This window comes from Pituophis catenifer, unplaced genomic scaffold (genome assembly GCF_029215685.1).
Source record: "Pituophis catenifer annectens isolate HBS135680 unplaced genomic scaffold, rPitCat1.0.hap2 SCAF_3, whole genome shotgun sequence".
Classification (NCBI taxonomy): Eukaryota; Metazoa; Chordata; class Lepidosauria; order Squamata; family Colubridae; genus Pituophis; species Pituophis catenifer.
The window spans coordinates 73,263,061-73,279,886 of NW_027256883.1; the positions used below are offsets into that span (position 1 = coordinate 73,263,061).

Genomic DNA, 16,826 nt, shown 5'->3' on the forward strand with positions numbered 1-16,826 from the left:
CGAATGGTTGTAAATCAAGAACTGCTTGTATATAGGCAGTTGGAACTGATCAGAATACTTGGCAGGTGTTTTCATAATTTGCTACCCAAATAACCTGGATTTAAAAATTCAAACATTTTAAATTTCTTATGTATCTTGTACTACAAATATGCTTCTTTCTTTTGCTAAATTGCAGTTTTAAACTCATTGTGGCTTCTTAATATGAACTTGCATAAGCCTACTTAATCTGCCATTTCCATTTCATTATTTTGATATATTGGGGGTAAGGGTGGATAAAAAGTGGAAACAGATTTTTTTTAATGGACAAGACTTATGATTAGGTTTTACTGAGATTACTCCCTAATTATTAGGAACTTTGTTTTTCTTTCCTCCTTTCACTTCTGATACTCCTTTAGAAAGACAGCCAAAAATCTGAAATTGTTTCTTCACAAAGTGTGATTAATTTTTAATGTCTGAGTATTTTATCTAATTTTTGCATTCAGAAATAAGTTTCCGCATTTAGAGCTGCACATACTGTAGTTAGGGAAACATAGTTGAAATGCAAGTTGTGTGACCTTCATTATCCAGTGTTTGTCAGGGTCACATTTAAAAAATAGCACTCAAAAAGCAGGCAGCGCCTTTTATAGCTATGAAAACAAGCCCCATCATTTCATGAACTTGTTTTTTAAAAGTTATATATCTTTTCTTTGTGACATGGAAACTGTTTCAACAGTTCAATTGGCAAGTGTACCAGTATGCTGTTTTCCAAAAGTAAAGTAGTTTTCACATCCTTATCCTAGTGCAGTTGTTTATTAGATTTATATCCTGCCTTTCTTCCATGGAATGGAAGCTGATGCAGATGGAGTTCTGGCTTATGCTTCCACCTAGGCGCTAATCAGACCCAGACCTGCTGTGTTTATTATGGGTCTCTTAATATTGCATGCCAAGTTTACGATGTTCATCATAGCAGCCAGTGGGACCTAAACTAATGACAACCCATATTACCAATGCATAGTAATGTTTTAGCATAGGAGGGGCTTATGTGACATATCCTCGTAACATATCAAGGCAATATTAATCATTTAAGCCTCATTAAGTCCCCTCATTCTATGTGGTTTGAAGGCTTTGGCATTATTTAATGCCAGACCATGTTCATTCAAGATTGGCACATATTCAAGATTTTGTCTTTGCAATAGAAAGCTAAAAAGTCAATACAAACTGATGTATTTAACCCTTTAAAGATAGAAATAGAGGCATAGTTATAACCTATGCTGTTAAATAACACAGAGTAGCAGTTGAATCTACTGTCTGCTCTGCCTTAGCACCACTTTATTTCTATATTTTATAAAAATGGAGAAGGCCCCAACTCACTTTCAAGTTCTTGGAGCAACTCCAGTTCATTCAGATGTTAGAAAGTGTTTATCAACAGAAGATTTATTCATTATCCATTTTTGAAAGATGACATGGGAGAAAAAATTATACGTAGCACCCTCATTCAGTTGGTTACCTGAGCAAATTGTATTCTTTGTTGGAAAAACAAGCATACATCTCCAAATCTGAATGTTAGGAAGGCCAAATAAGTGATCTTTCACCAAGAACTGTTTAATCCAGACAATTTTGCACACAGTCATATATGAGAGCACTAAATGTGGTGATAGAATCCATGAGTGCTGCTGCTCATCAATTACTATTGGGTCTGAAGCAAGTAAATTCCTCAAACTAGTTACGAGTTACAAGAGATGGCACTGTTTGTCTCATCCTCACTGCTTTATATACAGTCACAGACAATGAGAGGCCAATATATGAATCTTCAAGTGATCCTGTGATCCTTAATAAAGAAGCATTTGCAGTTCCACATGATTGTATTAGCAATAAATTATACCTATGCCATTACCCTCTCGCCTTTTTATTATTCGTTATTCAAAGGTCCTTCAAATTCTGATGTAATTGAACTGTAATCTCTCCCAGTGTTAAATTGTACCTCTTAGGGAAGCAAATTGTCAGTTTAGACTGATGCTGATTTTGCATTCTTAGTAAGTTAGTATTTTTCTAAGCAATGCATAACATCTAAATGAGGCTCTAAACAAACTTTAGAACACAAAAACAAAAACTTTAAGCAGATGCTATTGGGAAATTACCCATAAGTCATGAAGGCATCTCTTGCCTATATTGGAGGTGTACTCCGACATCAGAACTAACCACTCCCTACCCCTTTTCTATTATGTAAACTAGTAACCATGACTGATGTTAGAGAAATAAAACATGCAACTGTTTCACTGGTTGCATGAATTTCTGTCAATTCTTTTCTCTAGTTCATTCAAGATTGTAAAAAAAAAAGTAAGCAAATTTCTTTCTACCACTATCTCTTAAGTTAGGTGTTATCGAGTCCATCTCATTGCTTACTGGCTTCATAGGCAAAGGCTTACTATTTTGACTAGTTTTAGCAATAGCCTATAGCTCTTTCTAGAATATTCCAAACATTTCTTTGACCCTGTTAATCCATGTCCTCCCCATTGTCCTTTTCTTAATAATTCAACTTCACATATGCAATCACAATTTTGGAACCAACACTTTCATAAGGATTTTTTAGATTTTTAAAATTAAAAATGAGTAAATAAATGGAAAACTGAAAGACTGCAAAGACTCAGATGCCCATATAATTATTATTCCCAAGGATGGATACAAAATATTTATAACATTTTATAAGGCTGCATGTGGGCACATATGCATGGGGCCCCAAGGTAGTCTTATAAAAGAAATATTATGGAGGGCTAAATTTCCTTAACTTGAAAATGTGACCATCTGCCTAGAAGTAACCTGAAATACTTCTGGAAATAAATGAAATAGCTGTTATGCCCCCAATATTAAATTGGTTGTAGGGAAGCAACCACAATCCAGTTTGATTTCTGGCATACTTTATGTCTAGGCATGTCTACTATGGCACCAATTTCTAGAATGTGCAAGTCTTACTTGTCACCTCTTGGCATTTATCAGAGCTACCATTTTTGCAATGGAAAAAAAAGATTACTCTTTTTTTCAGAGGCAAACTGCTTCAGCCTCCTTACAATTCCAAATACAGTTTTCAACTGCAATTGTCGGCATTTTTGGCTTTGATTTATACAGAATTGTATACAAAAACAGTTACTATTTTTTTCTCTTTGAGATTTCTCTATACCAAATGTTTTCAAAACTTGCTATCAAATTTCTTTCTTCAGATATATGAATTAATATGAAGATAAAAACACTGTATTTGTGCCAATAAGGATTGCTTTGGAATTCTGAGTGAACTCCATCTGCTATAATGTTGTATATTCATTCACGATATCTTTTTTGCAGCTGCTTTGTACTTCATCACTCTAAATCACTCTCAGCAAACCCACAATTCATCCTAATTCCAGATAATTTATAAACTAGCCAAGGAAGCACTTGTTCTAATTTGGGAGGAACCAAACGTCTGATCTGTCTCAACTAAGAACTTTATTCGAACTTTTTGTTTCAGTCAATTTCAATCAAATACTTCATGATTACTGAGCTTAGTAATACACTTTTTTCAAGAGCTTTTTTAAGAGTCCTAGAATTAAATAATTGTTTGCTTTCATTTACCTGTTGACACTCTAGTCTAAAGGCATAGTGAGACAAGAATTACCATTGCAGGTTGCATTTTAGTTCAGCACCTCAGTAGCACTCCTAAATGCTTTTATTGTTTTCAATAATCCTTTCCACAATTGAAAGAGACAATAGATTAAATTGTTTGCAATTTCCTGAATGTTCCACCTCCTTTCTAAAGATGTTAACTGTCTATTTTCCACTGTCCCAATACAAAAAAATAAAAATAAAAATATCTTAGGGCCAAATTTTTATTCTAAAAACAAATTTATATTTGACCTGTTTGAGAACTTTCAGGGAAATGTTGCATAGATCTACTCATTTGTTTATTTTTAGTCTTGTTGTTTTTATTTGATTTCGTTCTTCAGATACTTTACCTAAAAGAGCAACAATAGAATATACTTTATACCAGATCAAACTTTTTGATCATCTACTCGGTACTTATTCTAACATACAGTAATTCTTTTACTCCTCTACTGGAGATGCCTGAAACTGAGATTCAAAACAAGTCCTCAACTTGCAGCTATTTGTTAGAAGTTTCAACAGCGCAACTTATGAGCAGTTTTCACACTTAGGATTGTTGCAGCATCCCTATGGTCACATGATCAAAATTCGGGCACTTAGCAACTGGCATGTATTTATGACAGTTGCATTATGCCGTAGTCATGTATCATCATTCGTAACCTTCCTAGCTGGCTTCCAACAAGCAAAGTCAACGGGGGAAGCCAGATTCGCTTAACGACTGCATGATTCACTTAACAACTGTAATGATTTTCTTAATAACAAAAAAAGTCATAAAACAGGACAAAGCTCACTTAACTGCCTTGCTTACCCATGGAAATTTTGGGTTCAATTGTGGTTGTTAAGTCGAGAACTACCTGTATACTACTAAGCAAAGCTCCCCTTTTTTGAAATCAAGTCAGGCATAGGGAATCTGTCCTACATGTTTATAATTGAAGGAAAGATCCATAAATAGACTATTAAGTCAAAATAATTATTTTGTGAAATAAATCATTATTTTGTGAAATAAATCACAAAATCACTTTTGTGATTTAGATTTTTAAAAGAGAACAATGCTCAATTTGGACTTTATATTATAATATTAGTCCTTATAGCTTTGAAAAGTGGGTTTTTCTTTAGGGGAAGATTTTGACTATAAAAAAGGTTAGCTGGTGTTCTGTAGATTTTGTAATGTATATAGGCGATGAATTTCAAATAAATCAGCACTGGCTTCTACAATATTCCTTACAGTATGTATTTTGAGAAGGACAGCATGAAAGTGTATATTCTGAGCTGTCAGCTATATAAAATAAAAAGAGGTTTCAGGATATATGGGATGAGTTATACACAAAAGTGCTTCAGAAGGTCTTATAGTTCAAACTTTATACAAATTCCCACTTCTGCTGCAATGGTTTTAAATATTATCTCCTCTGGCAAACCTATTATTGGCTTTTACATGCTTTCTTAGAATTAGGATTGCCCAGCATGAAGTAGTATACAGGTTAAATGGCAATGAGACATTGATTAATGCAGTAATCCATACTTCATTGTTCTTTTTAATAATAGGATAAAGACCAGAAGAGTAGGGAATAAAAACCAGAATGTCCCTTTCTTTTCCCATACCAGGAGATGAACTGAATAACTGACTGAAGTAGAGAATATCATTCAAATGCTCTATACTTTCATAGAACAAACAATGACTCCAGTCTGGCTCATATTAAAGGAATACATTATATCAGTGAGACAAGTTCTCAAACCTTTCAAAATTCAGCACATTTTCAAAAAATGATTTTCTCCAAATTCTTTTAAACTGTTTAAACATAAAAATGTTATTTCTATTTTATATAGGACAATGGAGCAGTGAACCATATCCTACATGCACAGAAAATGAAATTCTACAGTGTAATGTAGTACAGCCTCTAGAAACTGTCAAAATCTGCTGAAATGAATAAAATAAAAACTGCTTATAGTGTTGAAAGCAATGTATGAGGTAGTGTTATAGTCTGAGAATAAGAAAGAAAAGCTAAAATTGCCAGCTCAACTGCTTCTTTGAAATGGAAGGCTTGTGCTGTTGTTGGTTCTCTTTACAATATTAATAAAAAGAACCTTTCGATTTGCAGAAAAGTATTCTGGATACAAAATATACAATAAATCTAATTGTTCTTTAGTAGGATGTTTTCTCATATAATACCAAGGAAATATTTATATAATGCCTATATAAAGAACATATATTTTTTTAAAATAAAAAAGGTAACCTTATGTAGCGTTTTTGGTCATGTAATGTTGATGGTGTCTCAAGTAATTTATCCAGAAGAAGTTTTCTTAATGCTTCAACTCGTGTTTCAACTTCAGCATAATCTACAATTTAAAACACAGCACCATAATCAACCCTAGAATAAATGCCATTAATTACCAAAGTATAAAATTATTTTTATAACCTTTATAATTCAAATGAACAAACTATAAAAAATTACTCCAGTATCACTATTATATCATTGTCTTGTATTTGAATTTGTTAGCTCTCAAGTCTTCCTAAATTTCTCTGATCTTTTAATCAGAAAATTTTAATTTATAGTATAATTCAATTCATTTCAATGTCCATGTAACTATTAATTGATCAATCTGGAAATACATACTGTACTTTCAGAATAACAAGAGCCCTTTGTCTGTTTTGAGACTAAGAAATTTCAGTTTTAACTTTATCCCAAGCAAATATGCATTAAATTATTTTATAAACTGCAAACTGCAATTTTTGAACTCATTAAAAATACATCCACAAAATCAATCTACTTTATGAAACATAACCTGAAAATTACCAGTTTCAAGTCTTATTATGCACAGTACAAATTATTTCCAAGGCAGAAGCATTGCCATACACAGTTTAAGAAAGTATTTCAAATACTTTCTGCTACAAATACTATATAAGCAGAAGATAAAACTACTCAGCAAAGATAGGAATTCTGAGTTTGCTCTTATATTATTAATCTTCCCTACTAAAATTAAAATCAAGTTTAACAAAATGCCAAACTCACATTTTTTGAAGACTTGAACTTCAGTCTTTCCAAATAGTGACTTTGCTTTTTCATAGTCATTAATGACAACATCATAATCTCCCTTAAAAACATAAAAAACAGGTTTTAAGAAATTTGTACTGGAAATTTGGGGCAAAACACTTTAACTTGCATTTTGTATGTTAGTACCTTTTGAATGTTTCTTTCAATATTTAATGGAAGATTGAAAAGAAATTTGAAGCGCTGTAAAACATTTAAGGCATTTCTTGTTGAATCAGCCTTGTCTTTGCGGCCCAAAACTTCTTGGAACAATGTATCTGCGGTATTACTCGCCCCTTTTAAGAAAAGGAGACAAAGAAGTAGATAAACTGCAGCTCTTGCTAAATTTAATCAAAAATTTGTCAAGCTTTTAATACAAATTAAACATACATCAACAGTGGTAAGTGTTTATATTAGAAATGTTTTGGCTTATAAATATTCTGAAACAATATTTACTACTCGTTGCTTAGATTTTTTGCGTGGTAGAAACCAAAGTGCATTTAAAACAACTTCCATTCCTGCAGCAAATGCTTGAAATTCATTGTGTAACTTTAGAGTTTCCTTTGGTTACAGAACTGAATTATATGGTTCCAGCTATGTCTTGTAGTCAATTTGATCATTACTAATATTCTCCTTTTGTAACAGAACACAATGAAATAAGCATGAATTTAATTTTATTGATACAAACAGTGTAACTTAGAATTCACTGAGTACTTAAAAGTACCAATATTGTGACTTTTGAGCAAAATATGTCTGAAAGAGACTTTTTATTTCTTTTCACTGAAGAACTCCATTAGGACGTTTCGTTAAAATAACGATTTAAACCATTAGTCACATTACAAATTCTGACACTATTCTGTATCAAATTCCATGATTTTGAGCAACATTGTATGGTTTCAAGCAGGAATGTGAGAATGATTCCAAGGACTGAGAAATTCTGCATTAAGCTATTCAAATAATAAAATATTCAAACATTTACTTGATACATTTAAGAGCATTTAGTCTTTAAAATTGGATGGGCATGTTTCAGAGTTAAACCCTACCAAACAAAGTCCTTGCTTTTCCTTCTCATAATAAAGATGTGTCAAATATGTTAATTTCCCCCCAACTCGTGACTTATCTTTAATTTACCAGAAAAAAAGTGAATGTTTCTATCCCTTTTGATGGCTGCCTGTAAAACTTTCTACATTATCTGGTCTAGTGACTATAATTTAAGCAAAGATGAAAAAATTACATCAGTCTCACTGGGTGGCTTGCATGCCATTTTCTCTCGTCAACACTGTGGGTGGCCGGCTCATGTTAAAAGTAGCCTTTGTAAAATAATTGTTATATCTAAATAGCGTTTAAACACTGTTGATGTTTCAAGACCCTAATGCAAGAAACTTTGTTTTGTCAAGAGAATTGGTCCTACTACATTTTATTTGGTAGGGAGAGGGAGACAAAATTACCTGATATTCAAACATGATATTGCTAATCATTTTATTTTTAATGTTTTATGATTTAAAAAGATTAGCAAACATGAATAGTTGAAGGAAAATAACACTCCAATTAGGAAATAGTAAAATAATTGAAATGCTCAAGAAATGCTTTTAAAAAGGTATTTAACAAAAAACAGTAATTTCATGGCATTATTTGTCTACTGTTTCAAATTTGATATATTTTGGTTATTTAATTTTAAAAATTTTAAACCATGAATGATCATACTTGGAAAACTTCAAGAGCATTAGGATAATTTTTATTTTTCCCCCAACTGTTTCAAAGGCTAAAAGCTACGTAGAACTTGCTTTTAAAAAGAACATCTGCAAAAACCCTTCTAATAATAGTATAAAGTACCCATTCCAGTAAAAAGGACCAGGAACAAGGAAAAAAAATATTCTATCAGATTTACTGAAAATAAAAATGAGGTTCACAAAGAAAAAATAGTCTATAAAAATTCACTTTCCTAAGGCACCATATTCCCAGTGTATTTAACTAAAGTCTCTTTTTCAAAATGCTTTGGGTAAAAATTACTGTTGCTTTCAGATAATATAAAGCTTCTTCTAATTTTTATTAACATATATATACACACACACACACACACATATATATACACACACATATATATAAATACACACGCACGCACACACACACACACACACACATATATACATACTTTTTTCAAAAGGACTGGTATAATATCAGTTCAGTTAATTTTATACTAGCAATTTCACCTCATCTTTATAGAATTCTCAAAATTATTACTTTTATTCTTCTATTAAAATTTTTAAAAATGCATATTATTGTTATTAAAAAGTATGTTCCCTTTCCACCCAAGCACCTAAATATTGAAATAAATTAGTTCGGACTATACAAACACACATACATTTTGTATGACTGAGATGAAGTAATTCTATTTATAAGCTGCAAATAATACATATAATGACACAAAAAGTAGGATTATGGATAAAAAATATTTCGACCTCTCTCTCTTGCTCTCTCCCTTTCACAGACTATGCTCATATTCTAAAATACTCCTCCTTCGGGAGTAGGGCGGTATACAAATCAAATAAACTAAACTAAACTAAAATTGTGAATAACACTTTAAGGGAAAGAATCCTCAGATCAGAATACAAACAGAACAAAGGAAAATAGCTTCTCTAGGATTTTCTCTCCACAAAAAGTTAACAAAATAATCTGAATATGCACACAATGTGCATTTTCTTGCACTGAAATTTCTTTTTGTAAAAAAAAGTGTGTGTTTATGTGTATATGTATATATATTGTATATGGAGAGAGAGATGGAGGGTGGGAGGGAGGGAGGGAGGGAGGGAGGGAGGGAGGGAGGGAGAGAGAGAGAGAGAGAGAGAGAGAGAGAGAGAGAGAGAGAGAGAGAGAGAGAAGCTCTTGAATTTAAACAAGTGCAGTTCCCTTCACATTCTGTTTCTTTTAGATGCATTATGTCTCTTGAATAAAATGGCAAAGTGAAATCCAACATTACATACAGCTGCTACTTTAAATAATTCAATTGCTTAATTTAGATGGAATCTATTATTCATGTATTGTATACATTTTCTCTATAGACCTGATTTCCTAAAAAAGATCAAGTCAGTCCAAGACCCACGGAAAATAAAATTCTTTTCCAGATAACTTTTCTTCCTTGCCAGAAACTAAAAGAAATGCGTCAATTGAAAGTTAATGGCTATTCACAGAGCCAAAAGTGATCTGGGGCATGCTCTCTGCTGAAAGGACAGGGCAGGCAAGGATTGGTGCCAATTCATTCATTCATCCTGCAGCCCTTCAGGACTTTGCATGCTCCTTAGAGGATCCTCGGGTCCTTCTGCACAGTATTTCATGACACAGAGGGATACAAAGAAAAGGAACAAGAATGAAGATTAGATCCAAAACAACTTCCTTGCACATGAGCACAACTCTGTTAATTTCTGCATTTCATTAGACCGGAACTCAAATTACTACTATGAAGAGTATTTTTATCCACATTTTTCATGCATTTACTTCCTTGAATTTAGCCAATCCATTAATGGGGTCCAAAGCATCAGTATTAGAGGCAATATGGAATTATTAAAGATATAGGCAAAATTAATGAGCTACTTCCCTTTCTGGGTGTGAGGCATGCTGCTTTTATTCAATCTGAACAGAAAGCTAATATATTCAAAGCTATGCAAAGAAAAACAGTGAATTAGAGAAAACGTATTTTCTGGTACATCTAAAACTTTATTGCTATTTTCTTATATTTTTCAGATGTGTCATTTTGAGGTTATTTGATTAACTCACCAAAAACTTTTTTAAAATATACTAATTTGAAAAAATGTTTTAAACTCTGTCATAAATATCTATCTGCAAAATGCCATTCTAAAAATATACATTTCTTATTTTCATTTATGGAAGAGTTGCTTATTCTAAAAAAAACAAACCAACAACACTATATGAAAATCTTAAGTTCTACAAGAATAATTGAATTAAATGTATTAAATAACTAGTCAGATATAAAAACTTCTTGAAGCTATAAAGAAAGTTGCAAAAATTAAAAAGTCTGAAACTTGAAATTCAGTATAGATGAGGCTAAAGAAATAAAATGGTTGATGACTTTGAATTCATCTTCTAGACTCCCATTTGCCCTAAAAGTAAACTATAAATTTGCATTTGATCATATCTTGCTTGAAACATGACCCTTTTCTATGGAAACTTCACTTTAAAAACCAGTCACATAGATTCAACTCACCATTTATTTAAATCCATTTCCTCAATTTAAATGATAGGATTTAAACAAATAGACTCACGTTACCCCTTTGTTATTAAAGGCTTACAGAATACTACAGGGCATCAGAACATTTTTTGCTTTTTTAAAAATTTCAAGCATCAGTCTCTGCATTGCCGTCAGAATTCAAGTAGTAAAACATCAAGTTTTATATAGTCTTAAAATGTAGAAACAAATGCTGGGGAAATTTTCATTTTTATTATTTTTAAAATAAAAGAAGTAGCCTTGAAGTATATATATAGTTGCACAAAACTTACTGTTGAGAACGTTCTCTAGTTTTTGTGTCATGGATCCTTCTACTTTTTCTGTTCCATCCGCTTCTAGTTTTTGATGAATAGCTGAAATAAAACAACTTGTTAAATTTCAACTATTTTAATGGATGAACGAGCTATAGTCATAGATTTAAACAGCATATGTTTGTTACAAGATAATTTGTGATCTAGTGACACAGGCATTATGATAAGAGCCAGATCCTCCAGACTTCTAAACTTCACTATGCCGCTAAGCTTATGCTATGATTTTTGGCAGTAAAGTTAATCATTGGGGCATGAGTATGTTCTCTTATTTAGTCTTCTAATTACCATGGCAGTTCTGCTAAATATTTCACTTTCTTGTGTGGAGCTTAAAGTAGCTCTAGTTTTACACTGGCTAAAAGCTCTTGTTGGTTACTTGACTTTGAAGAAGCAAATGTCTTTTATGCTAGATTATGCAGGCAAAGCCATGATCATATATGCCTAATTTGAAAGAGTCAGAAATACCAATATGACATCTTGGGATATGACAAATGAAACAACTATTATTTCACTATTGTATAATTTCCCCTTCCATTCTTTTTTCAACCACTGGTCTACATGAACAGTAGTTGGAAACATTGTCTTAACTCTAGCAATTTTCCATTTCTTAGCTGTATTTACTTATTTGTTTTTATCTTATGATAAATTTTCAAAGGTAGCTCCTAAGGTCTGTGAACCATCTGGTGATGGGGATTAGGAAATGTTGGAAGCGCTTGAAACATCAAGGTGCCATGTCTTCTTGAAGGCTTGGATGTTCTGTGGGCCTTCCTACATTACCTCAGGATACATGTACAAACAAACAAACAAACAAAAAAACCTGGAAGGAATCGTTTGCACTGTAACTTCCATATGAAAATATTTCCAACTTTTATTATTTGCTTCCTTTCTCCTCAGGTTCTTACTAAAAGTATTTCCCTTGGCTTCTCTGTAATACAATTTAGGGGCAGGAGTGGATAGGGAAATCTGAAATAATATGAAGAATGGAATTCTGTTCATGAATTTCCATAGGTAGCTATGTCTTTGAGATAGATACTGAAATAACATTCTAACAATCTAGTTTAATCAATGGAAGCCTTGCCTGACTTCTGGTTTAGTCACTTGCACTATTGTACTCAATTACAATGAACTGCAAGAATATTCATGGAAGTCATTCCCACCAAAGACAGGTTAAAGTCTTCATTAATTTCTGTTACAGGGAAATGGGAGCTTTGTTTTTCAGATCTCATTTTCAACCTTATTCCCAAAGAATATTAGGAATAAAAAATTATATAAAATTATTATATAAAACAAAAATATGCCCAAAAGTTGTGTTTTCTTGTACTGCATTTCACATCTCATTTCTGATTTCCTATTTTAAAACTACTGTAGCAATTTATAATGTAAAATATCTTCAAAAACACTGTTTTAAATCTCAAATGGAAAATGAGCTTCTGCAAACTGAGAAATTGCTGCATTAATGACAGAGCAATCCAAGACTTGATAAGCATTTTCTAAAGATATTGCTATTAGATGATGCCAACTTCACAATGTAACTGAACATTTGTGAAATCTTCAATAATTTCACAAATTCTTCAGTTACATTGTAAAATTGGTATCATGTAACAGTAACATCTTTACATTATCAAACGCAAAGAATTAGAAACAAAATTTCAAGCAAAGATGGAAATTTAACTATGAACATTCTATTTTATCTTGAAAAATATCTGAATGTAAGTTTCCTCAATTTTAATATTTTAGCTGCAATGATTTAAATTGTTCATTATTTGCCCATTTTATACACTGGCTAAAATTAGAAATGTATTCCTATGAAATTCCAAATAGATATTAGAAAAAAGGCATGGATCATATGACTTACAGAGCACTCTTGGCAAGCAAAGAAATGCAATGTAATGAAAAGCGAAAGACAAAATTATGTATAACTGACAGTAGTGATATCTAATAAAACAATACTACATCTAAAAAGGAAATGTTGAAAAGAATAAACTTTCCTTTGTGAAATGTAGTTCTCACCCAATGAGCGAAGGAATCATTTTCACATTTCAGTATATGTAACATAAATAAAGTATTGGTTCATTTTCAAACTTCTTGCTTTATTGTCTTACATTTGTCTTCCTAATTCTATGCACTGCCATATGTAAAACTGTGGAATGCTATGCTGTTCTTGTATCTTTCAGATTGAATACTAAGATAAATGAATCTAAAGATCTTTTGCTTAGGAAATGTGATATAACTGTGGTAAAATTTAGTAGAACAGTTGGGATTACTTATGTATTTAATCACATAAAATACACATCTGATTCATACTTCAATATTGCAGAAGACTTAATCACCACAGTAGAATCAACCGATACAGAAATATAATCAGCTGCATCCTTACTAATGGTAAATTACAGGTACTTTATGAAACATCATAGATTTTTTTCTCCCAATTGATGTATAGTTGTATAGATGATATCAGATATTTTCACTGCTGTTAGTGGCTTAGGTCACTTAAACCCTTATGATTCCTTCAGTCCATTAGAGTTCATAGATTCCTTTTGTAGTCCTGAGACTTACCTGACAAGGCATCCTGTGCTTCAAAAAAAGTGCTGAGACCTCCTTTGACATATTGCAGATTGCCCTCATTTTTCTTATTGGCTTGTTTCCTCAGGTTTATCACTGCCATTTTAAGCTGATCAAAACTAAAACCAAAAGAGAAAAAGACAGACGGCATTCAGACAATAAAGATGAAATGACAGGTCAAGACCAACAGTTTTCTATTTAGAGAAAATATAGGATGACTTGCTGTAATCCACCAATCCAGTGGAGGAAAGTTAATCCCAGTATGTTCTTTTTATACAAATTGAAAGAATATCTCAATGTTTGGTAACTCATGAAAACTCCACCTTCAGGAAGATAAGGAATACATGGAAATAATTCAGGAAAGGTAGAAAAAGCAGAATATTGTTGGTTTCCATGCCAGCAAAAGCTTTGTATAGTATCCGCTAAATGAGCATGAAACAAGTCATTGTATTGGTCATTAATATGTTTTTTTATTCTATGTGTTTCTGCCTGAGAGAGTGAGCGAGACTGTGTGTGGCGTATGTGTGTGAGAGAGAGAAAGTAAGAGAGAGAAATGGAGAATCCCTCTCCCTAAAATATGAAGATGACAAATAGACAAATTAACAAAATCGCCTACAGCTGAACGATATAGCAGACTGAAATGTCATTCATACAAATCTGTCATCTCCTTGTTGCTGTTACTGGTTTAAAACAATAATTGGATCTTTGCCTTTTAATTTTTCGCTTTTCTATCCTTGTACTTTTGTTTATTCTTGTCATAATGACAAATGTATTTAGTTCAGCAAACATGCCAAGAGAAGGGATATTCAATTTAAATGAGTAAATATATAACAATGAACTCCGACTATGAATTATGGCTACTGTCTAGATGACTGAATTCCAGGAGAAAAAAAGCTTTTTGTTTCAAATATGGAAAGTTATGGAACAATGGATGTCACAATGGAATTGTGAAATAGGAAACACAATTTTTCACCTAAATAAGCAGTAAAACATTGAAGGGCTATTTAAAAGTGTGCTAATATCAAGGCATTGCCTATTGTAAAAATGTCTATTTCTAAAAACCTGTATTCTTTATTTTGTGTTTTATAATAAATCCACACTGAAAAACAATTATGAGCAGAGACATGAACCCAGATTAAATTAGAAGAATGTAGTTTCCACTTCAAGTAGTTCAACCAAGTTCATCCAGATCATTTCAGAGCTACATCACCCACAATTCTTTGCCAAAACATATTGCTGACATTCCTTAAACACGAAAAAGAAATATTAACACAAAATTCACACTAACCTTGCTGTTGAATGGTTCTCTATTAAATACCAAGCAGCAGAAAAGTTTTCACTTGTAAAATCAGCACTCTTTCCAGGAAACAGTGTCTCCAATTCTTTCTGTGGAATCTTTCCTCTAGACAAGTCAATAAGAAACAAAGACAAGATGATGGATCTGAAGATATATATATATATATATATATATATATATATGTAGGTCTTTGGTTATTCGGGTCTTCTCCCACGTAAAATTGGAAGTGTCTTGGCGACGTTTCGACGAAGTCTCATTCGTCATCTTCAGGCTGGTGTTCTCGGCTTCGTGCTTCCAGGAGCAATTGCCGAGAACACCAGCCTGAAGATGACGAATGAGACTTCGTCGAAACGTCGCCAAGACACTTCCAATTTTACGTGGGAGAAGACCCGAATAACCAAAGACCTACATACAAACACCCGCGAACACCCGCGAACACCTGAGAAAACATATAATATATATATATATATATATATATATATATATATATATATATATATATATATATATATATATATATATATATTAGTTCTTAAAATTAAAATATCAGAACATTAAGGCTGCACTCTCATACACAGATCAATATACACAAATATCACTGGATTTAAGTACACCTTACATAAGAATTGGAAAAACAGAGCTGATTTGGGGGGAATTGAATTTTTAAAGGGCATTAAAGGGACATAATGTATGGTATACACCTCTGTAAACTTAAGGCGCCCATTTGACAGACAAGCAAACAAAAACAAAAACAAAAAGTCCCACTTGGAAAGGTTTGAGGGCTATGAACAGAAGGGCTGGCTCTATCTAAGGCCCTTGGATTGGCCATTTGTGTCATAAACTAACATAGTAATGAATTATTTTTATGTTTATTTTAAAGTGCAAAAAATAAATAAAAACAGTTCCTGCCTGGCAGGAAGATGTGCCGAAACCAAAAAGGAATTTTTGTGATTACAGAGAAATGATTTTGTGTGTTTATGCAGAAGGTAGACGTTCAGATATAGTTTAATAGTTAAAATGAACCATTAAGAAGTGGTAATATGTATTCTGTCTAATAAATATCACTTAAGAATTTAGCAGATGTATTTTGGACCAAATGAAAATTTTCAGTGTATTGCAAAGCAGTCTCACTTATAAAGCACTGCTATAATCCAAACTGCATGTCAGTCAGAAAGCTTCACAGCTCCTTCCCAAGTAATTGCTCATATATATATACAAACACATACATATATATATAGTACAGATTTCCTACTTTACTTATTACTTATATACCTATTTTTAACTCTAGATTTAGAAAATTCAGCAACAATCTATTCATACAACAGTGCCTTTCTAACACTGAGGGATATTTATCATTATATATGACATATTTACGTAAAAAAAGAGCTTACTGAATAATAAATGAATAATTCTCTTTCCATCCAGTTTTTATAAATGTTCCTTAAAGTGTTGTTGAGAAATGGAAAGTATTCTAATCACCTGCCCTTCATAGGCTTTGCATTTAAATACTATCAGGGTGAGTGATGATAGATCATGTGGAAGAGATCAGTGTGCTCTAAAGGAACCATACATTACTATTACTATTAATATTAATAGCTCATTACTATTCTTTAATGTATTCAACTGCGGAGCTCCTTGCACTGCGAGACTCCCCCCTCTCGCAGGTTTGGCCCTCTCAACTATCAAGGGCTGCCCTTGATGACGGGTTTTGGAACCCCGAGAGGTGGTATGCTAAAAAATGGAAACTCTGGGGTTTTTTAAGTAGATTTTTAGATCCAATTTTA

At 32.5% G+C, this 16,826-nt stretch overlaps 1 protein-coding gene across 2 annotated transcripts in view; it reads right to left on the reverse strand.

Moving 5' to 3' along the window:
* EXOC2 (exocyst complex component 2) overlaps positions 1 to 16,826 on the reverse strand; it is an 87,487-nt gene that overhangs the window by 47,999 nt on the left and 22,662 nt on the right. For both annotated transcript variants that reach the window (XM_070942544.1, XM_070942545.1), the window contains exons 5-10: positions 15,034 to 15,147; positions 13,740 to 13,864; positions 11,148 to 11,228; positions 6,786 to 6,931; positions 6,618 to 6,699; positions 5,841 to 5,943 (exon numbers count right to left, since the gene is read on the reverse strand). In XM_070942544.1, the coding sequence (XP_070798645.1) occupies positions 5,841 to 5,943; positions 6,618 to 6,699; positions 6,786 to 6,931; positions 11,148 to 11,228; positions 13,740 to 13,864; positions 15,034 to 15,147 (651 nt within the window). The remainder of the gene's footprint in view (positions 1 to 5,840; positions 5,944 to 6,617; positions 6,700 to 6,785; positions 6,932 to 11,147; positions 11,229 to 13,739; positions 13,865 to 15,033; positions 15,148 to 16,826) is intronic.